General features: G+C 39.2%; 1 protein-coding gene across 3 annotated transcripts; it reads right to left on the bottom strand.

Annotated features, from left to right (window-relative positions):
• Nucleotides 1-418: 418 nt before the first annotated feature.
• FBXO15 (F-box protein 15) lies at nucleotides 419-26,922 on the bottom strand. Of its 3 annotated transcripts, none has more exons than XM_054816576.1 (10): nucleotides 26,766-26,922; nucleotides 22,618-22,737; nucleotides 20,625-20,729; nucleotides 15,495-15,737; nucleotides 15,009-15,218; nucleotides 13,638-13,767; nucleotides 11,179-11,261; nucleotides 9,807-9,952; nucleotides 4,223-4,347; nucleotides 419-1,921 (listed from the first exon to the last, which is right to left on the bottom strand). In XM_054816576.1, the coding sequence occupies exons 2-10, from the start codon at nucleotides 22,647-22,649 to the stop codon at nucleotides 1,652-1,654; spliced, it is 1,344 nt and encodes a 447-aa protein (XP_054672551.1). In that variant the 5' UTR covers nucleotides 22,650-22,737; nucleotides 26,766-26,922; the 3' UTR covers nucleotides 419-1,651. The 3 variants fall into 3 exon arrangements, with proteins under 3 accessions (XP_054672551.1, XP_054672552.1, XP_054672553.1); XM_054816577.1 differs by having other exon boundaries at nucleotides 15,495-15,734; nucleotides 26,766-26,897; XM_054816578.1 differs by lacking the exon at nucleotides 26,766-26,922 and adding an exon at nucleotides 20,872-20,951 and having other exon boundaries at nucleotides 22,618-22,696.
• Nucleotides 26,923-27,248: the final 326 nt, after the last annotated feature.

A 27,248-nucleotide genomic window follows, 5' to 3' on the forward strand; every position in this document is an offset into this window, starting at 1 on the left:
CACTTTATGGCTCCAAGTGCCCACTGACTTCAGCAGCTTCACAGCAGATCAGAGAACATACATACACGTCTCAAAGGATCAATGCAGCCAGAATAATTCTACATCTTCATTTACTGGCTTAGCAGTGAGGCCAACAACTGAGACGACGTTGGGACTGAGCTACCACTTCCTTGCTAAAGGTGATGCCTTAAAGTCTAACTTCAGGCAAAAGAAAATCTTGACTGGCCACTTGTCTGTGCAGCATGAATTTCAGCGTCTGTTGTTCTGGCATTCATCACTCCCAGTCCACTTGTTAAAGCCTTTATATTACTTAAAGGGATCCCAGTCAGCAGCAGCAGGCAATAAGAAAGAAGACAGAATGCAGCTGACCATGCTTGGTACACTGGCTAACCACCAAACACAGAAATATTTCCATTTCTTCATTATGCAAGGTTATACAAGTCAAACTAGAACTATATCAGCCTTAACTTTATTTTCTTTGAAAGTTACATTAAGAAATGACCCTATCGCTGTAGTATAGATCTCCTAATGTCTCTGTAGTATAGAGCACAAGTGCTTACACATAAACATTGCTTGCATGAACCAATTAATGTACTTAAATGAATAAAGAGAGAAATTATTTTTAAGGACGTCACTACCATAATAAAGTCACAGAAGTCAACAATACAGTTGTGCTTTTTTCTTAACAGAGTACTGTGAAGCTACACAAATTTGCTGTCGTTTGTTACAGGCTATGACACTGGAGTCCCAATATCATGTTATTTTATTTTTTTTACACAAGGAGTAAAAGATTTGGTCCTAAAGTTACTTCAAGGGACCTGAAGGCACATACATTCAATTTTTATATGAATACAGATATGCATTGTTTCCAAAACAACTGAATGTTACATACAATCATTAAGAGCAGATATCACCTCAGCTGTGCTGATAACTGGAACACTTATTCATAGACCAATACATGAGGCAAGTATTTACACTCAAACCAGACAAAAGGTTAGAACATGGGAAAACAGAACAAACAGGCATTTAAAGAAATTTCATAATAGATATTATATGGGATTTTCTAAACAAATGCCTTAACTGCCATATTGTTCAGATCTGTGACTTCCTGTCTACCTTTTAAATTCTCTACTAGAATACATTTAAGTGAAGTATTTTCTGGAAAAAAGTATTTTTACATTTAACAAAACCTGTTAAAACCTGTTATTTACCAATAGCATACTAACAAATCTGAAGGGAACAGCACACATGCTGTTTTACTACTAGGCATAAAAGTCAATGTTCTCAAAAACAGTGTAGCTTACATAAAGTAAAGCATCTTCACAGTATGGCTCTCACAAGAAGTAATTCATTAACCATAGTAACAAGTATTGATAAAGAAAAATATTCCTAAAAATAATTTCAATATACCCGGTAGCAGAAACAGACTAACCATGCGATGTTCAGAGCAGAAAAACATTCATTTATATCAACATGTCTCTTCAATGCCACTTAAAACTATTATGCAATTGCACTTGTTACTGAAAAACTAAAAGGCACAAAACTTGCAGGAACAGTCTTGCACATTGGTATCAATTTTAAGCATCAAAAGTTTAGTGTGTTTTTTTGATTTTTGATTCTTTAAAACAAGGAAATTAGTGACCCAATTCAGTCAGTAATTTGTTCCATACCAGTTATTTACCTTTTTGGTGCTTATATAAAGCACCAAATTGACTATAAAATACTCCTTGGTTTCTTCCAACCACACCAACTCAACACAGACTTTACCCTCTGAATCTGCATAGTCTGTGGTATAGATATGACCCATGTAGTCATAAAGGCTGGATGCATTGGAAGACAGTTCCATGTAGACTGGGGCACTGAAACACCAGAAGGGCTTTCCAGTTTCATCCAAGAGAGTAACATCCATCACATAGCAGTCCTACAAACACAAGCAGAAGAGATTATTTCCCTATGCCATGGCACAGTTAGTAGATCTGTCCCTGATTTTAGGAGAAATATCAAGGCTTCAGACAGCAATTTTTGGTATGAAGGCTAAAAACTCAAAATATAATTGATAGTGCTCCACTGACTACTGCAAAGCCACAAACACTTATTTAGAGGTTTCCCACAGAAATCAAAATTGCAACCTACAGACATCACAAACTGTGCTACAGAAGGTTGCACTGCCAACCTAAATCAGATATTATTTCTTGAACATTTTCTATGCCTTTAAAGTCTGTTTCTCAATTATTAGTTACCTTACCATTCAAACAAAGATAGTAACTTCAATATGAGAAAGAAACTTAAATTTAAGCTCAGGCGCTTAACCTGTGCGAATGCAGTAATGTTTGCAAAGATACTCAAAGAGACCACCCCCAAGGCAGTGTACGCACACAACAATTACCCTTGTATGCCAGCTACAAATGGAAGGTATACAGCACTCTTTAAATGGCTGCAAGCTTCAGTTCCCAAAAAAGGTAATATTAATACATCTTTCTATCCTCCAAAGAATTCTTCCTTTTAAAAATTCTTGAAAATATTTCTTTACAACACTGCAGAATTACATCATTTTATAATGCTAAAGTCAGGATGCCAACACTGGGCACTTGCAAACCGATGGTTTCACAGGTGCCTTAAAAGCATATGGGTTGTGTGTCATTGTTAATATCAGCTCTTACCTACTCTCCTGAGTTCTGAATGACTAAATGAATCAGATTATCTTAATTATGCTACATATATGCATTACTTCCAGGAGTAGCATATGCTCCAAAAGCAGAAACAAATCAACATCGCATACTCCATGCCAAAAAAATTAATTTGGAATGCTTTATTTCACTGTACTACACAGATGTGCTTCTGTTGCTTTAACATTTCTTTCACTATTACTGTATTTCAATCAAACAATACAGAGCAGATGGCACAGACATAATAGGTAATGTGATACATACAGTTTTCATAAGTTCGTTACTGTAGACTATACTGAAAATACAAAATTCAAACCAAATCTGATGATCATTTAATAATTTATATGAGGTATAAATTTACTTGAAATAAGAAAGAATTACTATTTTCTGGTCTGACATCTTGCATATCAAAGGTCAATTATGATAAGTAAAGCAGGGTGGCCTTGAAGGTCGGGGTTTTTTTTTTTTCCTTCCTATGTATTTCCCACTATCTGTACTTCAGCAATTAATTTTTTATAAAAAATACCCAGAAGTGCCAAAAAAATCCTTTTTTTTATTCCTTAGACCAGTGGACAAAATTCAAATAATTTTAAAGTAGTGGCATGTTCTGCTGCTGTGGCTTATTTTATTTGGTCTTCACATGTTTTAAGAGTTTTAGAGATTTATCTTAAAAGCCAAATTGAATTCTACCCACACCTATGTGTTGACATGTGCAATCTCTCACCACAAAATGAGGGTTTTAAAAAAAAATTGATATTATTTATTTTTTCCTAGAAACAAATATTCAGTATAACTTATGCTGTAAGCACATAGGACAGAGCTAAACTAAAGACTACCATCCATAGCTCTGTGTTTCCTCTGACAGTTAATTTTCCAGATTTTTATGTGCTATTCATGATTATTTTCATGGAAGAAAAAATTCTGCCAAGCAGCTGTAAATCATATAGAATCATAGAATGGTTTGAGTTGGAAGGGACCTTAAAGATCATCTAGTTCCAACCCCCCTGCCATGGGCAGGGACACCCTCCACTTAGACCAGGTTGCCCAAAGCCCCATCCAACCTGGCCTTGAACACTTCCAGGGAGGGGGCTGCCACAACCACTCTGGGCAACCTGTTCCAGTGCCTCACCACCTTCATCATTAAAAAAAAAAAAATCTTCCTAATGTCCAATTTAAATCTACCCTCTTGCTGTTTAAAACCGTTGCCCGTTGCCCTGTCACTACAGGCGTTGGTAAAAAGTCTCCCTCAGTCTTTTTCATAATCCCCCTTTATATATTCAAAGGCCACAGCATCTGTGCTGAGTGGAAAGCACTGCAGTCATCACACATGCAAAATGGGTCTATCATGCAGTCTAGGCTCTAATACAGAAAGGATAAAACTTCTTTTCCTCAAAACTAAACATCATTTTTCGCAATATTTGAATTGAGGTTTTTTTCTAGTTACAGACACCTTCCACAAATAAAAACTTTTTTTTTAAATTAGCATATTTAGGATGCATAAACATAATTCTGTTTTGAGATAAGCATTTCCAGAAACAAAAATATTCCTGACTGACCTTTACATTGCCTTTAAACACATCTGTTTCCCAGGATAAGCCAACTGTCCCAATAAGAGGCAAGTGCTTTGTATTATCCTTTAAGCTTACAACTGTGAGCCTCAAAAATCCATTTTCAATGTCACCTGAAAATATTAATAATATATAACATTATACTACTACAAATCAAACTAAGCCCAAGTACACGGTAAATGTTCTCTCCACTTCTCCCCATGTCTTTAGTTTCTTCCCACTCACCAATCAAGAACCCTGACATACACCAACAGCTAGATATCAAGCACATTATAGAGAGTTTAAGTTGCAGTTCAGGGGTTTGATTCTGTTATCCACAGTAGAAGCAGCAGCTAAAAAAAATAATTTGGTATATTTTAGTATACACATCTGAATGTCACCTAAAGGACTTACGCAAGGATGCAAGCAGTAAATTCCCATGTTCAGTATTTCAATTTCATGCCACCAGTGTCTCCACCACTGCCCACTCCCCAGCAGTCAAGCTCAACACATAACACATGAAATAAATCTCCTTCCTACTTTTTTTAAAAATCTGTCTGCTCTGCCTGGTAACTCAAATAACTCTATACAACAGGGGATAACTATCAGTCCTCCCTGGAAAGTATATTTAATCAATTAAACTGTCAAGCAGTATGCCTTGATTAGAATCAAGTTTTTAAATTACGGATTTGTTCACTTTTTAAATAGCTTTCCAAAGGCTTACTTTCATTTTTTGGCAGAATTAAAGATTTCTTTGTGATTTTTTTAATTATTACTACACATAACCACATTTCTTTGGTATGTCCTCCTCTCCCCCCAGAAGAGATCGACTTCTTTTAATTGTTCTTTTTTCCCTTGCTATTGGAGGAGGAAAGTTAACCAAGGAGTCCAATGGACTAATTATAATTTGAGGTACATCATAACAAACAAGATCTCTGACTACAAAAAAAAATAAATTCATCACATCATGACACAAGCAGATTTCTTAGTAGGACATCCCTGCAACAAATTTCCTTGAACATGAGATATTCTCTTAAAAGAGCAAACGAAAGTACTAGAGACATAGAAAAAAGAAAAAAAAGGAACAAAAAAAGGAACAGAAGTAAGTATCTAGCACTTGCAGAAGACAGATAGGAAGGGAGAGAGGGAATTCCCAGGAAAATACTGCTTGTTAGGATCTAATAGCAGGCCCTGGATGGTAAGATGGTAACTGAAGGGGCTTGTAGGGTTTTAAGATGCAAGTGGCAAAAGTGAAAAAAGAAGTGTTTTGCCAGTGGTTCTTCAGTCAAGCCCAAGTAGAAGCATGAGGCTGAAGAGAGGAGAAATAACATCAGAAAGGCTGGCTTTGAGTTAAAAACCTAAAGCCTGTGTGAAGGAGCAGCAAAATCCTTTGTCTGATGGCTGCTGAAAGCAGACAGCCGGAGGCAAAGTGACAGAGAAAGAGAGCCCCCAGTTTACCACAGAAGCCAGAAACTTCTCTGAATTGGTACTGTGCGGCCAAGCAACTCACAAGAGACACCTGGCCACAAACCAATGCTGGAAGGACATCACTCACGAAGAATACTTACTGTGTGGAGGAAGCAGCCCAACACATGACAGGGGACAGAAGCAGCAGGTTTTTCAGTACAGACACTGTCTGGAATAGGAGTGCGAATACAGTGCTACCACCATGACTATGCCCAGGAAATATTTTGTATGGTTGAAGGAAAACGCATCATTCCAGACAGTGATACCCGCTGTCCTTGCAGTGAAGTCCCAGAGAACTCAATGAGGAAAATGTAAGCGGAATTCACTTTCAGGATCCAGCTCAAAGTGCAAAAAATGTTGATTAAGTTGATACTACCCAAATGGTTCAGTTCCAAACCTCAGTAAATCAAATCCAATGACAAGATTTCATTTAAGATAAAAATAGTTTAGATAAATAGTCAAGCTTTACTGAGTGAACACTGAAAGCCCACATTTAAAGTTGAGCTTTTATACAAGAGACTTTAAACAACATCAGTCAACAAGCACTTTTTCCAAAGGACTATTCAGTTACCTGCAATTTGGATTTGAATGATTCCTATCACTCATTCAAAACAAATGAAAATTTTAATGAAATAAAAACAGATTGAAAAAAGCATACTGCTAATAAATGCTACTATTGCATTGCATTAATAACATGAACTGCTGCACTGCTAGATGGGTCACCTGGTGAAGGTGTAAATTATAAATCCTGTTGCAGTTACTTCTTAACTTTAAGCCAGAATGGAAAGAGGTGACAGATCAGGAATCTGAAGGCTAATTAGTCACGGATTACTTAATACAATCTTTATAACTTTTTTTCTTTTAATATAAAAGCTCCATTGCAATCCTCATATCCAGAAGAAGAAGTATGCCTAGAAGTTAGCAAGAAGCTGAAGTGCTAAGCACTGAAATCTCCCCTTCCTCATTCCAGTGCAATAGGAAAAGGATATTAAAGGGCAGAGCAAGCTATGTTAAATATACCGAGGGAAACAGAGGAAGCAAATGGGACAGCGCTTTCTTCAGCTTGAACTAGAATTCATTTCACTGTCCCTTTATAATACCTGCAGCCCAGAGTTTATGCAAGACATGTACAGCAGCAAAGCAGCCCTTTAATCAGTATAGGTTATAGGGAACAAGTATTTCCAAATAAAGGGCATACCTATATAGAGAACATATATCATGTAGACAAACCTCAGGGGAAAGAAACAAATAGCGCCAATAGTTCAAAGGCACTTATTTTAGCTAAAAGCCAAGCAAGTTTGTTTTGCTAACCAAACCTTTGTTGCAATTTGTAATTTGATTGCTATTTTCACAGGGAAGGCTGCGCTTAACACTAATTATGGTGGCAACAAACCTGCAAATCAATCTTCAAGATAAAGTAAAAAAAATTCAAATACATGATGTGATATTTTACAAACAAATCTTAAAAGCTCTCTAAACACACAAAAATTACCCCACGATATTTTGCAAGCACAACACATCAACATATATCAACAAGGAATAACACTGAAAAGCCAAATCTTAGACTACCATATGGCTACAAAACTATGCTTGAAAAGTTTAAAACCTAGGTAAATACATGTCAAGAATGTTTATTTAAAAGCCAGATGTAGTATTCATGGCTTCTATGAGTCATATGAAAAGCCCGTCACAGCTTCCTGAAAGCAAGAAAAGTTTTCTAATACATTCAAATCAATTTGAAAGTATTTAGCATAGTCATCCTACAGTATTTGTCAAGAAGAACATATTACCAATTCTGCTTAAATGGAAGGAAGCATAAAATAAAATGCCAAAAAAAAAAGCCAAAACAGGGTGGCAAAACAGCTAGCTACTGCAGTGCAAGTATTAATAACAGGAAAAAAAAAGAGATCTGAAGCCATATATACTCCATCCACTAGGTTCAATGAAGTGTGATATAACTTTTTTAATTTAATGTTAAGAATTTTGCAGAAAGAATTGAAAACTGAGCAGCAAAATGAAGCACAACATTAATGAACACTAACAAAAAGCAGACAAAAATAAAACTAAACGTGAACAAATAAATCAGTTATTCTGTAGAATAACAAATGAGCATTCCCTGGTAACCTAGGAGTGTCTAGAGCTTCCTAACAGAAACAAATAAGTAAGTAAAACCCCAGTATAAAAGCTGACAACTGATCTGTGTCTCAGGTTGTGGAAACTGCCATTGGTATGCCACATCCATAATTTAAAATAAATCTGGACTGGGTAGAGAATTTTAAGAAATAGCAAGACTTCTCACTATGTTGCAGACCTCCATGCTTCAGAGCCCTCCCACAGAATGGGACAAAGAGCATTGTTAGAATGGGGCCAAAAAAAAGCATAAACCATCAAATACAACCAGCTCGGACAAACCCACACTGATGGCTACATTCAGAAACGCCATGTTTACCAGAAAGAGCAAAGTGAACAACAAATTGCTGTGAAGGTATGTGACAGCAGACAGCCATAAGCTGCCTCACTATATCATTTTTTATCAGAAATTACGGAGGAAATCAAGCATTTTCCAAAAGGAATTACTGTGCAAGTATGTGGAAGGGACTAGATGAGCAATGAGCTTATTGCCTATGGAACCATGGCTTCAGCTGGCTGATGTCCTGTGAAAGCAGAATCCAGCGGCTGTCACACAGCTAAAGGACACAAAACCGAAACAGTTCAGAAAAGAGTCGTGATCATAAAACAGATGCTCTAACTATCAAAGTGAGATGGCATCACAACTGCAGCTCCTGGACATTTGCTACAATTTGCACAAACATCAGCTTAATCTTTAACAGAAGTAGCTTCTAAGCAGCATGCGACACCAACAAAGACAAGTGTGCCGCATACTGCTTTCTCTGGTACAGCTGTATTGCTAGGAGCATAAAATTTTCATTTTAGAAAACGAAACATGACATTTACCTCAAAACAACCCCAAAACTCAACCCTCTGGCCAATTTACAGAAGATTTTTTTTTTTTTAGGGTATAAAGAGGACTTCTGTATTAAACAACACCTCAGGAGAGATTTCTATTGCTACGTGGACAGAATTTCACTGAAGTTTTACCCTTATAAGTATTCCTCTATTTCAAGTTTAGAGCTTTTCAGGAATCTGAAAACACATATGTTTCAAATTCAAAGGACTACACCACACTGTGCACAAGCCTACAGTCTAAATGGCAGTACTTGGAGTCATCAAATACAAATTAAAAAAAGTCACGGGGAAATTTATTCTAATACCGTAAAAGCACTCAAGCCTGGTAACAGTGCCCTCTACTGTCTTCACCAAAAACAGTATTTTCTGAAATCAACAGAAGGCTCATTAGTACTTATCAGAGAAATAGTGGGAAGCAATAATTAATTTACAGTGTTTAATTTTTATTCTAATATGTCTCTGCTGACAGAAAGACAGCTCTGTAGCTGTAGGCAGGGTTGTGTTGAAGTTAAGTCAAAAGAGAGATCACCCGTATATTTTGCAAAACCCTAGCAGAATTACCAAGTTGGGCTGTACGTGAACAACAAGGATGACTAATTACGCCTCATTAAAAGAAATGCTAAGAACTGAAAAAAGCAGTACAGTTAAAAACAATCACTGAAATTGTTCATTACACAATGAAAGGGTGTCAGAATAGGCAACCTTAAGTTCACCTAAATAAAAGCTATAAATCTGTCAATGCACCTAAAGTATCCTTCAGAAGAATTCTACAGAAATAGGTCTCCAAAATGTATACAAACAACTTCACTTTCCCGAACAGTATACAAGTGGAAGGAACATCAGATACCTGCACCAGAAGCTGTGCCACTGCATTAGTAACTCAGCACTGAACCAAACAAAAATATCCTGACAATCTGCAGTACTTGTATCTCAGGCCAAACACTATGTCAATGTAAAAGCAGGCAAACTTCATCCAGAGCAATCTTACAGCACCACACAATGCACCATGCAGATATAAAGAAATCACACAATGGACATAGCTTACTCTTAAAAATCCATTTCAGTTTCTCCCCTTAAAACAGAGATATTGAATAGAAGAGGCAAAACATAACAGCAGGGATCATTTTAAAAACAGAAAATACTGTTCTGTCAACTCTACCTTTTCTGCAGAAGAGGTTCTTGAATGTTCCACACAGGTAGGTGCAGCTTCCACCGTGCATATCAAGATGCAGATTGTAGTCATGCAGTCCATATTCTGGGTCAACATCATCCAGTACAGGTTTATTAGGTGGAAGGGCATATTGACTTAAAAAGAAAAAAATAATAGTAACAGAATTAAGCAAGGGGGAATGACTTAATAGAAAGAGATATAGTAAACAGCCCCACACTGAGACTATAATCTTAAGAGAGGTTATAAGAGGGGGAAAAATTATTAGAAGATAATACTTTTCTTCTTTATTACTGCTTTTGAAAATCAAACATCTCTAGTTCATCATACTTCTTTTAGGCTGTCTACTACAGTGTTTAATTCATCTAATCAGCTGTCCAGTCTAGCCAAAGACAGAAAATAGGGCAGTCAACTTCTAAAAGGTACATCTGTTAAACTCCAAAATTTGGACCTGTTTATGCAAAAATAAATAAATAAATGCATCAGCTTAACTACAACTCTAAAAGCCAACTACTACAGATTTCTCTAGAATAGCAGTTATTGAATAATTTTGGCTGTGCCTAACCTAAAAGATAAACTACTGCACACAAATGACCAGAAGAGCCCAAATCCCAGAGGCAACTGAGCAGCTCCTACGTAGGATCCTATTTGGTAGTAAGGAAGATGGCATTAGGTCTTACCTTCTGAGTGAAAAGAGCTATACTAAGTGATAGCAGGCACGTAAGACTACCAGTAGATACAACAGTATCTGAGCAGAAAGCTGAAGTGGTGGGCTGGGGAGGGGAAATAAGTCCCCAAAATCATCCTCTAAAGCTAAAAAACTCCATCTTTTTAAACAGTTTGCAGTGTATAAACAGGTATACACTGCAATAAACACACATACACAAAAAATTCATAGGAAATACAGCTAGTTTTTCCATAGGACTGAAAGACAAATGCAGGCACCTTACCAGTTTACTAGAATTTCTTTTTCCCCTCTTACACAGCTAAAGATTATTTTCCTACTTCCTAAAATGTCTCCCTCTTTTCTAGGTCTTTCAAATAGGAAGAAGGAATAAAAAGACTTCTTGTAAAAAGGGAGAAAGCATGGGCAATGCATTTCGAACTTTCTCAATACAGTAAGTACTAGTACACTTGTGTGACTAAATTATCTCCTTAATAGCATAACAATAGCAACATTTTAGTATGAAAATACTTCTACAGCTTTGCATATAGTTACCGTAACTGTTGTTTGTATTAAACTCAAATAGTTAATTACTGCCTAAATATAAACCTCTTAACAGCAGCCAATTTTAACTGTAAAACTCAAAGCTTTATTCAAAAGGTTATCTTTATTGCCCACAAAGGAGAAACCAATACTTACAGAGTAGCAGAACCCAAAGTGCTTCTCTCAAGAAGTTGATGATAATGAAGACTCACCATAACAAAAGCAATTTCATTTTTCTCCTGAAAAGTTAATTAAAGTAGATGTATTTTCATCTGGAAATACTTTTTTTCAACAAGGTCTTCCTGAGCATTAAAATTCATAGATAAATGCTGCTGCATATTACTCTGCCAGTTACTGTAATAATGTTAATAATGGTTTGCTTTAACACTTAGACTCCTATAACTGCTACTGTCTTTTCACAAGAGTACAGAATATATGTAAAAGATCACAGCATTTCTATATTATGGGGAGAGGGAGGGAAACTAGCTATGGCAGGGCAAAAGTTATCACCAGCAATCCATGAATTGTACTTCTCTAGCTTCTACTTACCACTTCAAACAGGCCTTACTCCCAGCTACTATACACCTAAGCACCAAGCTTATTTTCATATGTAAGGAACTATTTGCAAAGAAGGATAACATCAGTGAGGAATACAGAGCTATTCAATAGAAATATTGAATTTCAAAGTAAAACCCCAGATGTCTTCACTAGAATACGTACTCCTGGGAAAATAGTAAGATACCTTCTACAGGCCTATAGAGCTCAAAGAAAACTTCAGAGCTCAACGTGAGAACTAAACAGAGCCAAAGGTATCCATTTACTTCAAGAACACAGAATGCTAGGATTTCAGGTCTTTTTTTTTAAAAAGAAAAATGAATTTTTAAGTTGTATAGTTGCAAACACATAAGTCAATGGCAAAATTATTCACTGCCAGCAGTCTATTACTGTCCTGAAAAGTGGGCAACTATTTTCTTCTCTCAGGGTTACCAAACAAAAAATGACATCCCCTACTCAAACTTTTTTTTTTTTTTTTTAGCTACTCCTGTACTTTTGTAGTGCAAAATTATGGCCATAAAAGATATAATGACAGAGACTTATCAGTCACGTAGTCTCAGTCTTTGTCTATCCAAATACCAGAAGGCCCACATACCTGTCCTTGGTTGTCAAAACTACTAGCATCAACAATTTCTGATATGCAGTTAAGCTATGTGTAAAAAACCAAGATGTGTGGCATTTACAATTATTACACCCATCTACAGTTAACTGCCTAATGTTAAAATGCCCACAAAGAGAATAAGAACAGCTGTTCAGAAAAGTAAGTAGGAAAAATATATACTACAGTGAGGACCTTGATGCTTAACAACTTTGTGGAACTTACTTAATTATGATTGAACTATTTCCAGGTGCTGAAACAGTTCTCTTTCCAAGCATGGGAAGGGATAACACGCTAGCAAGACCACCGCTAGGGACACCACCACAGACACACCAATCTACTACACTTCTGAAGATACAAAAGAAACGGCTGTTCACTTATCGGAGATTTTTACAGATGGAGTCAACCCATAATAGGCTCACGCAGGTCAGCCAGTCTCAAGTTTTCTAGGAAAGGGACACCTTTAAGTAAGAGTGAAACATATATTCCTTCTGTGGTTTTAAACAATTCCTCTGGTGATGGTGCACACTTGCGGTAGCAAGAGTTTCCAGCTGAAAATGAAACACAGCTTAGAGCAACAGGCGCCCTGAGGGAAAGTCCTTGCCAATGCCAAATAATGCAAGTTTACCTCATTAACATGGCAGGGGGAGGAAGTAAGGGCTGCCAACCTCTGAATTCCATCCAAAAGCAGAACACCCGAGACAGGCTTTCATAGCACCTAACTGTATGCAACTTCAGGCAGACACCTGAGGTATTCCCAGTGTATTCAGTGTAATCCTTTAGAGTAGGCATCTACTGTAGATGTTCTGCACTGCTCTCTAAAGACATCCACCTCTACGCACAGCCTACAGAGACTAACTCCTTAACTTAGACACTTAATACCAAGAACTGAATATCCCCAAAATGGCACAATTTACAGCGTTCCTAATGCTGGAGCAGGATACTACTACCTGGTGATGTAGATTAAAGAAAACAACTAGCAAAGTTGCCCTGTGGGTATTCATCACTTTGAGTGATGGGGATCAGGCAAGGCGTGAGTCAGGGAAGAAGCACATCTCTCCTTAAACTGTTCTGTTTAAAATGTCTTTAGGATATCGAACTTTGGCATGTGGAGACTGCTAAACAAATACAACTGAACACGGTAATAAAATCAGTACAGTATCTAATATACTATGATACGTAACTGTTCTTTTAATTAGATGTGAGGGTTTTTTTAAAAGTACAGATACTCTTGCAATAACTCTTTAGAATGCAATAAATCAACAACTAGCTGTCCCTACCTGTATTTTCTTGCGGTTAGTTTAGATAAGATCTTTCAAAATCCAAAGAAAAAAGGAAGATAAGAAAAAACAAACAAAACAACTCCTCCTCCCCCCCAAAAAATTCCAAATCCCAAACTACAAGACAAAAGAATACATTTCTTCAAGTCATAATAAATTATTGAAACTAAATGTTATCTTACCTTCCAAAGTCCTACTAAGAGTCCTGGATTCAGGCTGAAGAGTTGAACAAGCTTATCAGCACCAACTGCTACACTACTTTCAGTCAGGTTAGCAAGATGGTATTCAGCAATTAAGGAACGTCGACGAGGTCTTTGAAAAAAACATACAGAATGTAGCAATAAGACTATGTCTCCTTATTTATGTAAAAGTTCAGCCTAATTCCATTTTTAACTCTGAAGTCTGACCAACAGCACATGACAAAATGGTTTTGAAAGCATTCAGCATGCATAGCCATAAACTTTACTTTGGAACAAATACAGCATACTAGCAGGATCTCAACACCTAACAGGAAAAGAGACAAAAGCCACCACAGGATGGCCCAATATACTACTAAAAAGAGGAAAAACTTATATGCTTGCCCAATACTTCAAAATAGTCACAGAATTACTTTATAATTTATTTCTAATACTATGTTCTTACTAGATGGAATCAGCGAATATTTATCAGTATGAAGCAAGCTACTAAGAAGGTGAATTCTTCCTCCACAGAATGAAAATTCCAAGGAAAGGATCAAACTGTACACATAATAAATTAAAAGGTTCTGTTAGAGGAAGCTTTCCTTTTGGGGAAAATTATTTACAGATTTTGCCTGTAATTAAAGAGATTTAGCTCCATAACAGCCTTTAACTAAACTTCATATTTCACAGGTGTTCTTATTGGTAATGATGTATAAAAAAAGAGCAGAAAGTAGAGTCTGTGTTACCTATTCAGAATGGAGAAATAACTCTTTCTAAAATGCTTCATGGACTTAGGCTCTTATTATATTGTGTTGGGTTTGCGTGGCAAGGGTTTGGTAGTCAATACTGTTCCTAGACTTCCCAGTAGTATCCCAGTACTATCACCTACCACTACACACTGCTAGGAAGACAGCAACCGACAGGAACTTCATCACATTACCTTGAATTGTAAGATTTGGGGCTGGGATGGGACACAAACCCTTTCCTTTAGTAACATAGATTACCAGACTGTTGTGACATAAACATCATGAATCCAGTCTAAATGTCTCACATTAAATTCTCTTAGATTTACATGTTTGTTTCATGCTCATTTGTATCTACGCCTTAGATTCAGCTTTCCAAGGCAGGACCTATCAGTCTGCATCTTGCATGCCAGTAGCTACATTGAGCTACGAATTAATGTCATAGCTTGCTGGTTTATATCTATTTCTTGCTAAAAAGCTCTACCAATGAAGAGAAGGACATAGGCTTTGGAAGAAATACTACGGAGAGGCCTTCTAAGAAAGAATTAACAAGTTAAGTCAAACCAAGGTCAGATAGCTCCCACAGACACATTATCCAAAAAACTCTCAAAAATCCTATGTGAACACTCACCCATTCTTGCTGGGAGCTCTGCTTTGCTCAGGAAGCAATGGTGTAACTCCGAATAGTTTTAGGGTTGACAGGATGTCTAAGCACGGCCAACTTGTACTATACCAAAGTATAGTAACAGATGTATCCTTAAACAATAGGTTTGCCTTCTCCATTACATGTTCCTTTCCATTTTTGTCCTTTAGAACAATTATCCAACTCAAGCCAGAGGCTCTGTTATTTAGGAATTGAGAAGGGAGGAGTGCGTTTAAAAAAAAAATTATTCTCAAAGTGACAAAACTTAAACAATGCTTCCAACAGAATTTTTAAATTTCTACTAACTGCTACTTATGTTTCTCAGGCTAGGTCATTTATAGGCTATCATCGTATCTTCCCATTGTGATATACATTTTATAGCTCTATTTCCATATACCCCCAGCATTTCCAAAGCCATTAACATTCTGTGCATTGTTCTTGAGTAAATGTCTTCTGTGACAAGGCATTGCTTACTTCATAGCTTCTTTGTTTTTACATGGAAGACCTGTATAAGGATCTACAGGTTTAACAAGTCGCATTACTCTAGTTTTGACAGCAGCTATTTGTTTGAAGATGTATTCTTTCTTCCAGTACCCAGGCTTTCTATCATGTAGAGCAGCACAGTCCAAGGAAACAGTTTCTGCTTGATCAGACTTCATCGTCCAAATTGTCCTCTTTGGTTGAAAACAACTGGAATAGATTTTCAGCCAGATTCTACTGAAAATAAAAATAAAGAGGAAAAGCACATAAATTTCAAGAAAAGTTACTTAATTATTCTTATAGACCTGCTCAGATACCACTGAGTGATACAAAGTCCAAGATTATCAGCAAACTGGGTTTGATCTAAATTCAAGTTTACAGAAGCCCAGAAACTCTAGCCTCCCAGGTACCAGTCAAGAACACACAAAGCCACAGTCTTACACTTTTCCCCATTTTGACCTTCCAACAGTTCATATCAGGTTAGTCTCGCTGGTGCAAACATGAAGGGTCAGGAACAAAAGATGCGAGATGTCAGCACCTCTCATGGGTTTACTAGATTATCTCAAAGAATATGGAATCTCTGAACACCCTTCTTGTTCTGGCTTATACATACCAAATGAGATCCATTTATGACTTTCTGCTGTACCAAAGGAAAAAAAAAAGATAAAAAAAGAAAAAAGAAAAAAATAAAAAAGGAAAAAAGAAAAAACCCCAAAACATAAGTTATTCAGTTAATTCTTACAATATGCCAGTGAGGTTGATAAACATCTCAACTACATACACAGAAAATGTTTGACTAGTGCTTAAAAAGTAGGATCATTAGATATTGGGAACTTCCCACTGTTTTATGCCTCTCAATAGCACATTAGAGTATCTGTTTTTTAAAAAGCCTTCCTTCCTCTTACACTGCTACTTCCTTCACAGACATTCCCTTATACTCACTGAAGCAGATTAAAAACAAAAACAAAAAAATAAAAAAAAAACCCAACCAACAAACCAACCCACACCAGTACATATTTGAGAGAAAGCTATCATGAGAAAACAAAACAAAAAAAAAGATGTCTTGCCTGTCTTCTTGAAAATAAATTACTTTTGAAAATTCTACCCCAAAACAATGATGCATCCTTCTCACACAAAATTAGCTGGTACAAAGAAGTGTTTTAATACATCTTGCTCAACAAAGACAATCTGGACCCCTCAAGTTTCTCACACAGATCCAGTTGAAAGTGACTTGGAGGAGGATAATTAGAATCACCTATGTTTGGTGGTAGTACCACTTTCATGTCAATCTCTTGTGCACTCTCTTTTGAAAAGCTCAGAGAAGAGATGTCTTTCTGAAGAGATCAAAGAAATATGCAACAGGAATGATGGGTTCACCTCTTTCCTGTTAGGAAAAATATGAGGTCACATTTCCGCCCCCCACACTCCAGTATCTCTAGGACAATACAGGGAATATTAAGTACCAGAAGTTACAAGAACTGAAACAACAAACTGTGAGTAAAGGTTTCCAATAAGTTTTCTAACTTTAAAGTGCTAGCCAAACAGTCTACATAACTGCACTAAAGAAAATTAATAGCAACAGAAACAAATTCTCAAGAGAAATTCTCTACCATTTATCAGCAAGATTACCTTTACCAGTCCTCACTTATCCCCAGGCAAACTTACACCAACGTGCTTTGTAATGCATTTTCCCCTCCTTAAAGCATTAAAGCATTCAAGGACTGAATCCATCCCACGCTGCCACCTACCCATGAAAACCACTCTCACTTCATCAGCTGCTGAGAATAAGTCCCCACATGCCAAGAGCCAGACTCTTTGTTACTGATGCAAATGTCCCCAGGAATTTTGCAAAAACCTTCCTCCGGCCTGCTGCTTTGCAGATATATGTACAATCTCCCACTGCTGGTTTTAGAGTCAAAGCTGTTTAAAACACAGAGACCCATAAGCTTCCATGACTGGTAAAGGTGGGTTCACAATTCACAGTGAACATGAGCTTCCAACTTTCCTTTCCCAGAATCCAGGAGCTGGGGGCAAGGTGAAGAAAAATCTCATAAGTAAAACAAAGATTTAATATACTTCAGTTTTGAGACCAGAAAAGACAACCCAGCTACCAGACAGTATAAAATATTTCTGATGGAGGGGGGAAATTTTTATTTAACTCCAAAGCAGCTAAGACTTGTGGGATGATGAAAACAGAGGAGAGATGTCCTTGACACACCATCATTAGGGGAAACTGAGCTGTGTATGATCCACTTGGTCTTATTCAGCCTAAAAAGTCCACTAAGATGTCCACCTATAACCCTCTACTGAAAGCCCCTCCCAAGACAGACATCCTGTCTTTCATGGGGAGAGATGCTAAGCATCTGGCTGCATGACGATGAAGAGACAGGGGTTAGTAGCAGCCATTTTCTGCATTTGGAAAGTACAGTCTCTGGCAACGTGAGCTGAATGAAGACAGACTTGCCACCAATACCTACAACTCTTCTCCTCACTCTCAGTTACATACTGCTTCTTCCTTTCCCAAAACAGCATTGTATAAGCATATGAGAAATCAGTTCAAGCAGCTCAAAAATTCAGTCAGGGCAGGGAGGCAGAGGAGAGAAAAAGGGGGACTTGGAATCACAAGTGTTTAGGGAGGTATCACTGCCCCTTCATCCTCAATTTCTGAAGAATTCAGGGTAGAGAAATCAAAAAGGCATCCAACAGAAAAGCCTCTTTCACAGCAAGATACATACCACTTTTGCCTCAAAGTGTTAAGTATAATATTCATCTTAAGGTCTCTTATTGGATGTTGTTACAACAACCTCTTACTGCCAACTGAACTGCCAGAATCAGACACGCACCATTGTCAGTCATCACTTGACCACAATGGCAAAATAATCTGGGCAAGGCAAAAAGATCTTCCCCTGTACTCTGGCATCTCCCTTCCTCTTACACAAGCACTTTGTGCTGGTGATCAAAAGCCTCAGACTTTCAGACAGACCATGTGAGCTTCCCACGCTGCATGAGAGGAACCCTGGAAAATGCCACATGCTGGGGCAGGAGGGTGCAGAAAGTGGGGTCAGAAACATTTCCCTGCCTTCAACAGTCACACTGAAGACATCAGTGCCAAGGAACTTTTAAAGTGCAGACATTATTTGAAGACCCCAAAACCAAAGCACAGCATTAGGCAGCACACATGAAAGACTAATGGTTCTGTTGCATCAAGGACGGCATCCTGTACATCGAGGACAGCAGAAATATCCACAAAAAGATACTCTGCCTAAAAACCAGGATCAGATTTGTCACAGAGACATGCAGGGACTTCAATTAAAACTTCTGTTAATTTACCAAAAGATTCAGGGATTTAAGAAGCTTCATGGAAATCCAGCAGGAAGAAGTGACCTGGTCCCACTGAACCAGTCAGTCTCCTAGATAAGGCAAAATATGTCCTCCTCAAATCCCATTTGTGCACATACGTAATCTCTGTCAAGATTATAAAATGGAAACAGACACTATTGAGATGGAGACAGATCAATCACCTTCCCTTGAACAGCCACAATGATTTTATACTACCTTACTATCTTGAAGTGGAAAACACCTATTAAGATATATAATTTGTGTCAACTATGCAATTTTTATCTTCATGCACCTGCTGACAGCCTCAAAAAATAAATCTGGATTATGGCCTTCTGTCCTGGTTTCAGCTGAAAGGGTTAATTTTCTTCATAGTAGCTAGCATGGGGCTATGTTTTGGATTTGTGCTGAAAACAGTGTTGATAACATAGAGATGTTTTTGTTCTGTGGACCTATTGCCGAGCAGTGCTTACACACAGCCAAGGCCCTTTCTGCTTCTCGCACTGCCCTGCCAGCGGGATGGCTGGGGGTGCACAAGAAGTTGGGAGGAGACACAGACAGGACAGGTGACCCAAACTGACCAAAGGGATATTCCATACCATATGACGTCATGCTCAGTTTATAAGGAGCTTGGGGGAAGAGGGAGAGGGGGGGCGGCATCATTCAGAGTGATGGTGTTTGTCTTCCCAAGTCACCATTAACGTGTGACAGAGCCCTGCTTTCCTGGAGATGGCTGAACTCCTGCCTGCCCATGGGAAGTGGTGAATGAATTCCTTGCTTTGCTTCGCTTTGCTTGAGCACGTGGCTTTTGCTTTACCTATTAAACTGTCTTTATCTCAACCCAGGAGTTTTCTCACTTTTACTCTTCTGATTCTCTCCCCCATCCCAATGGGGGGGAGTGAGCAAGCAGCTGCGTGGTGCTCAGCTGCTGGCTGGGGTAAAACCACAACACCTTCCTTTTAAATTCATCAGATCTAAAGGTGTCAATGCCAATGCTAACCAATTCACTGTACAAGTTTTGGTAAATAAGTGAGAAATGGATGAATACCAGATGCAGCAACTTCCTGTATACGAAGACATTTTCTCATTTAAACAACACTAATGCAGCAGAATCCTAGAAAAAAATGATACCCAGACATCCTAGTTATTGCATACCAACCACGGTCTCTCCTCTTGAGCCTTTCACAAAATTATCATGATACTAGTAGGAGCAATTTATGAACTCTGTATAAGCAATCACTTACAAAAAATGTGTTAATATTTAACTTTGTCCCTTTTGTTTTCATTTAGAAGTCACCAAAATTTGACAGAAAGGGCGACAGATAAAACCCACCAGTGAATCACTTGACTAAATCAAACCCTCTGCAAAAAACTGATGAAAGAGCTAAATAAATAGGACTTCAAAATTATGAAAGCTATAAGAATTCTACTGGCTATACACAAATAAAGATTGCCTGAACCAAAAAGCCTCTGCAGGTGCATGTGAATACAAGCAAATATATGCAAATTTTACAACAAAATAAATGCTAATAGCAACATTTCAAAACACTGTATTTAGTTTTCGCCTCATGACTCCCATTAAACTTAACAGGGCTTGCACAGCTAGAATTCCATACAACACATTGTACTGTGAGCTATGCAGCACATTTTCGCAGAGTAATTGCCAGTAGGTACATGCATCAGTGCTCTGGCATCAGTGAAACTAAATTAGAAAGACTTATAACTCGGGTAAACTCAACTCGACTGCTGCACAATTAAGACTAGCATTTATGCTTCCATCTTCCTTACTTGTCATTGGCCAGATGATAGAAGCGCTTATTCACACAACCAACACACAAGAGGGACACAGCATCCAAATAGGTAAATATCTTCATCACCATTTCTGATGGCATGCTGGAAAACAAAAGAAAGAGAAATACCGTTAGACTTGCCTGCAAACTCCAGAAATTACAATGACAAAGAATTTTAATTCAAACCGAAGCACAACAAAAGACATAGAAACTACCAGCTTGTAAATACACAAATCAAAACTCACCTGAAGAGTTAATTTGCAAAGTTTGGGTTCTGATTTGTCTCTCTGGTCTACAAAATTTACTTACAACAATTCACCACAACCTATTCAAGGGGAACAGCACAATTATGTGAAAAGTTATGGGTTTGCATTTTCATTAAACTTTGTTAACTCTAACTCAGTTTGACATAAAACTATCTTATTCAACTTCAGGTTCTCACTGCTTATACCATGATTTTAACACTTAGTCCACAAGCGCCACCATTTGCCAGAACTGCGTATACTCACTCTCCTCCTGACCGTGGTGTCAGGTCTCAGGATGCACCAGGACAGAAAGATACTAGTCAAACAGTGAGATCATGCTCTACCTCATAAAAATCTTCAAACCACATGTGCTCAGGGCTCTCATACAGTTTTCATTTATGTCAACAGAAAGATGTGAACTTCAAAATAAGAGCTGAGTGACATCTTGAGAACATTAATGTTTCTGTGCATCTGTAAGGCTGCCTGAAATGCAGGTGCCAGCCTAAGTACAAGCAGCACAACATAACCTGCATATGAGCCACCAAGATTTCTGTATTGACAGAAACCTCATACCCTTCGACCAGTATCTGGTAACTGCACAGAGTTTAAAAAAAAGATGTATTTTATACTCTAACTTTTTGGAGCATGACAGTATGGTAACATCAAAATCACCACTGAAAATACAGGCTGCTGTGAAAGTCAACACCTCAGTTGTATCTCTTGTCGATTTACTCCTGTGTCATTCACAACACTTACTGATTTATAATAGTTTATTCCAGAAGCATACAGCTTTCAAACATAGAACGATAATAATGCTAATACTCCAAGTTTTGTGTTAAAACCCAGAATCTTAGCTGCACTAACAGAGGCAACTGTGCCAAAACTTGCAGTTATTATGTGGAATAACTCACGGTCTAAGCCCAAAGCAGTTAGCGCATTTATTCCACAGAGAATTTAGAAACGAGCTGCAAATTAACTACAATAATATGCTCAATCTAGAATTCTCAACGGTAGTTTTTACAATCATTTTTTTTCTTTGAAGGAAGCTGATAGAAACAATTTTTTTCTTTTTTCTCATCTTTCACACCAAACTAACAGCATAAGGGACTGAACTAACCATCCAATGGGAAACAGAGAAATGACTACACAGGAAGCTAAAAATGTATAAAACAAATTTATCTTTCATATGACATATTCTTAGATGTTTTTGTAGAAACATAACAGATTTTAAAGAAGAAAACAACTCACAATTATACTGACAGTGCCCTTTCACTGTCAAACAGGGAGGGAAACAATTACCTTGCAGCAAATATGCAGTAGCCACTTTATTGCTACCCCCCTCATCCCATTCCACCATCCTAAGCTTCTCTATACAAAGCACCAAGCATCAAGAGAAACATCAGAAGTTTAATTCCAAACTGGCTTTTATTGAAGTAATACAGTAGCAATTTTTATTCTCAAGGAACATCACAGCCCATGATTTGCAAAGGAGTTGCTGAAGGCTTTGTATGACTTGGAAAACCTACATACTTCATACGAACTTAAAAAAGGAGGCAAGAGAAAACCATACTTGAAAACATTAGAAGGTCAACACAGGATCACAAAGTAGGCCAGGAAAGCAGTTCTTTTCTTTCCAACTCAGAACATCTGGCATGGAAATCTCCAAGGTATGAACACAGTAATTGTAAGCAGTCAAAAGATGGTTTACAGTTTGCATGTTTACTCCTAAACTAAAGACATACTCACTTCTCAATGCACAAACTAGATTTTCGTTTCATGGAAGGCGTCAAATAGAGACTTTTAATTGCAGCATTTACAGTTTCAGAACATTCCCCAGGCCTGGCAGCAAAGTTTCTTGACCTATTTCTAAAAAGGAAAAGCTGTTAGGAGTCGCATCATCACAAAATGAAAAAGTATGCCTATTGTGCAGACCTAGACACCACATCTCAACCGAGATTCAGGGAAAACATCACATCGTAACTCATTATTATCAGATCACGAGTTTGAACAATTATCACCAAGTTAAAATACCTGACATCAGAAAGATGCCAGATTTAAACTCATAGCTGTCTCTCCTATGATTAATCTCTCACAGTAGTCAGAAGGAAGTAGTGCTGCACCATAAAATCAGTTTGAATCCGGTAAAGATCTATTAGACAGTTACACCACTGTGGCCACCATAACCAAGCTGCAGATAGGCCTCTGCAGTAAATCAAACTCACTGATTAATCTTCCATTTTGCAATATTAATCGAGAGATGGTTTTGAGCCATCCAAATTCCGTAAGCTATCAAAAAATATCAAATAAAACAGTACCTCGAAACATTCTCAAAAATTGACGAGGCTCAAAAAGACTACACAACAGAATCATATTTGAAACAAATTTACAGTCTCATTTCAAATTTTCCCCTGCTAGAATAGTAGAAACTCTGCAGATAAGTGTTAGTTCAACAGGCAAGATAGGTATCAATGTTTTTATTATCAAAGAATCATAGAATGGTTGGGGTTGGAAGAGACCTCAAAGATCATCTAGTTCCAACCCCCCTGCCATGGGCAGGGACACCCTCCACTAGACCAGGCTGCCCAAAGCCCCATCCAACCTGGCCTTGAACACTTCCAGGGAGGGGGCAGCCACAGCTTCTCTGGGTAACCTGTTCCAGTGCCTCACCACCCTCACAGGGAAGAATTTCTTCCTTATATCTAATATAAATCTACCTTCCTTCAGCTTAAAACCTCTTGTCCCATCACTACACTCCCTTGTAAACAGTTCCTCTCCAGCTTTCCGGTAGGCCCCTTCAGGTACTGGAAGGCTGCTATAAGGTCTCCCCGGAGCCTTCTTTTCTCCAGGCTGAACAACCCCAACTCTCTCAGCCTGTCCTCATAGGAGAGGTGCTCCAGCCCTCTGATCAGCTTCTGGACCCACTCCAACAGCTCCATGCCCTTCTTATGTTGGGGACCCCAGAGCTGGATGCAGTACTCCAGGTGGGGTCTCACAAGAGCGGAGTAGAGGGAGAGAATCACCTCCTTTGACCTGCTGGTCTCGCTTCTTTTGATGCAGCCCAGGATACAGTGGCTTTCTGGGCTGCAAGTACACACTGCAGGCTCATGTTGAGCTTCTCATTAATCAACACCCCCAAGTCCTTCCCCTCAGGGCTGCTTTCAATCCATTCCTTGTCCAGCCTGTAGCTGTGCTTGGGATTGCCCGGACCCATGTACAGGACTTTGCACTTGGCCTTCTTGAACTTCATGCAGTTCGCATGGGCCCACCTCTCCAGCCTGTCAAGGTCCCTCTGGATGGCATCCCTTCCCTCCAGCCTGTCAACCGCACCACACAGCTTGGTGTCGTCGGCAAACTTGCTGAGGGTGCACTCGATCCCAGTGTCCATGTCACCGACAAAGATGTTAAACAGTGCCAATCCCAGTACCGAGCCCTGAGGAACACCACTCGTCAGTGATCTCCACTTGGACGTTGAGCAATTGACCGCAATTCTTTGAGTGTGACCATCCAGCCAATTCCTTATCCAACAAGTGGTCCATCTGTCAAATCCATGTCCCTCCAATTTAGAGACAAGGATGTTGTGCAGGACAGTGTCAAATGACTTGCACAAGTCCAGGTAGATGATGTCAGTTGCCCTTCCCTTATACATTATTGCTCATTAACACATAACAATTTGGACACAAAAACTCTAACTGAAGAAAACAACTTTGCATATTTCTAACACAAAAAATTCTTACAATTCAACTGACTACTCATTTTTTCCAAAGTTTTCTGATAGTATGAACTTTATAAGTTGTAATACTATCATTAACCCACACAGAAATATTCAGATGGAGTTTCAGTCTTAATTAAATCCTTATACTTCATACCCACTGATGCCACAGAGCAGGCAGAGGTCCCCATACACTCTAGTTGTGATGGTTTGGATAGCCAGCTGACTTTCCAACACCTGGTCAGTCCAACTCTGGGTTTCTAAGCGACCCATTGAAGTTGGGGGAAGAAAAGAATATCTAATTTTGAAGTACATGAGTACCACATACATTTAATGCACACTGTTCTTGATTTAAGATTTGTTTATGCTCAAAGAAGAATAAAAAGCAGAAGAAAAGAAAACCTGTGCCCTACATTGTCAACTGTGCTATGTAAAAAAAATCCCTGAAGTTTTACTGGGAATTGTTATAAGCATAACACGAAAAGACATGCACATTTCAGTACACTTAGATGATGAGATAGGACTGTAAGACACTGCATTTTTCAAAAGCCATTAAAGGGACTTAAGAGATCCAAGTCCTGTTCAACAGCACCAAAACTACCACTTCTGTATCTTTCTGGGCAGCATGTCTCAGGCTATTCTGCCCCGTATCTATGCTGAAAGCACAAAGATACCGAGTTTGGGCGTACTCCACAGTGACACATTTATACAGGCTCCAGCTACAGATGTAATTCAGATCAGGAGCTGGATCCTGGATTTTGCAAGACACTTTACCTCGTACATAACCCGCACTGCCTGTATTCAGTCCTTCTTGCTCTCTTTTTAACCACTCCTAGCATCTCTCTCTTCTTCACCCCAGGAAGGAATTTCTGAAGTAGAAGAAATGTTGCCTACACATGCCTTGAAACTTCTATACCTACTTTAAATAGATAGATACTTTCTAATATCTACTTTTGTAAGCTTCATTTCAAAAAAAGTACTTAATTTTTGCATCTTCCAAACCCAAAATATTCTCAAGGTATGAAGAAACAACAGAAAATCCATTGCATAAACTATTTTTTTAAGTATTGTATGTATTAAGATTTGAATTTTACACTGCACTGACAAAGCTTGCCTGCCCAAGTTAAAAATCAATGACAGCCATTACTCCCCCTCTTTAGAGAATTCTAGTAACAACTGAGATGCTCCGGCTTAGAGACACAACAACCTCAATTGCTGTTTCATTAGCTTTCAATTTGTGGGACTCAGTTTTGTACCACTATTTTCACTTTCATACCCTATAGTACTTGCAATGTGACTACTGGGGTTTTTTTGCTGGCCAGGGAACAAATCTATTTCAAAGAATGTATAGAAAGTCTTGAGTAGTGACAAAACCTGCCTCCTTCTCCAAATGTTAAAGCATATGTGGGGATAAACAGAAATGACAGTATTCTTTTGACATCTGGGGTTTTTTTCCCTCGGCCAAAAATTCCGAAGTCTCTTAAAAAGGTGGGTATTACGCATTCCGTTTACAGGTCAAAAAAAGGGAAGAGATGAAAAAGGTATGAAACCCAAGGTTATACAAATGGGTAAAGCAGAAAAACCTGTTTTCTCAACTTTGCTTCCAAGATTAGTGCTTTACATTTTTGGAAGCTGAGCCTGTACTATAAGAATTAAGCTAATCTCACCTTCCACAGTGAAATCCTCCTATTTATTACAAAGGCCTAACTACCCTGAACGTATATACATTAGCCACTAAGCTAGCTAGAACTTTGTAGACAGGCTTATTATACTACCTCCTCTAAGCTCAAGCACGTACCCAGGTTTAAGCCTCTACCCAGACAGAAAACAGTGCATTAAACCTAGGTCTTCCATAGACCTGGAAATGCCAGTGTTTCCTGTCACAAGGTGCATCACCTCTACAAAGACATCCCCTTCCACAGGGCAAGGGGGAGGGAGGGGAGACCACCATGGCCATGAGGGAGCAGGCCGGAGCTGTGGCAAATATAGAGCTGGAAACCAGAGCCGTGAGGGAGGTGGAAGGGGTTTCCCAGAGGAACAATGGTACTCAAGGGAAAACAACAAATCACCCCCCAGGGACATGGTGACAAAGGACGAGCAAGCAGCTCTGGGGCGGCAGAGCCCCGCTCCCCACTCGATGTCCCCCCCAGCGGCCTCTCCTCAGGCCGCGCAGGGAGACCATTACCTGGGCCCGGCGGCCCGGACGGGCCGAGGGGCTGCGGCGACAGCAGCAGGGGTAAAAGGCCACGGCGCACCGACCTCGGCGACACCGGGGGAAGCCACCACGTCGGCTGCCGGCGCCGCGTTGCGGCTGTACTGCCGCAGGGCCCGCCCGCGCCCCGTCGCCATGGGCAGCGTCGCCACGGGTAGCGTCGCCACAGGCAGCTCTGCCATGGGACAGCGCCTTCGCGCCGGGCGGCGGGGAGGGCGGGCGGGCGCTGCCTCCTCCCACGTGACGCTACGGCGCCCAGCCTGCGAGCGCTGCCCCGGGGAAGTAGGCGGGCACTCGGGTGGGGACCGTCCCCACCTCCCTTTGCTCTGCTGCTGCCCGAGGGAAGGGCGGCCTGCGGGGCTTCCTATTCGCACCTACGAAGTTTGTTTTTAACTGGACAGAAGGGACACCGCCTCCTCCGAGAGCTTCCAGCGTGCGCCGCAGCAGGCGCTCGAA

Source organism: Grus americana, chromosome 2 (genome assembly GCF_028858705.1).
Source record: "Grus americana isolate bGruAme1 chromosome 2, bGruAme1.mat, whole genome shotgun sequence".
NCBI lineage: Eukaryota > Metazoa > Chordata > Aves > Gruiformes > Gruidae > Grus > Grus americana.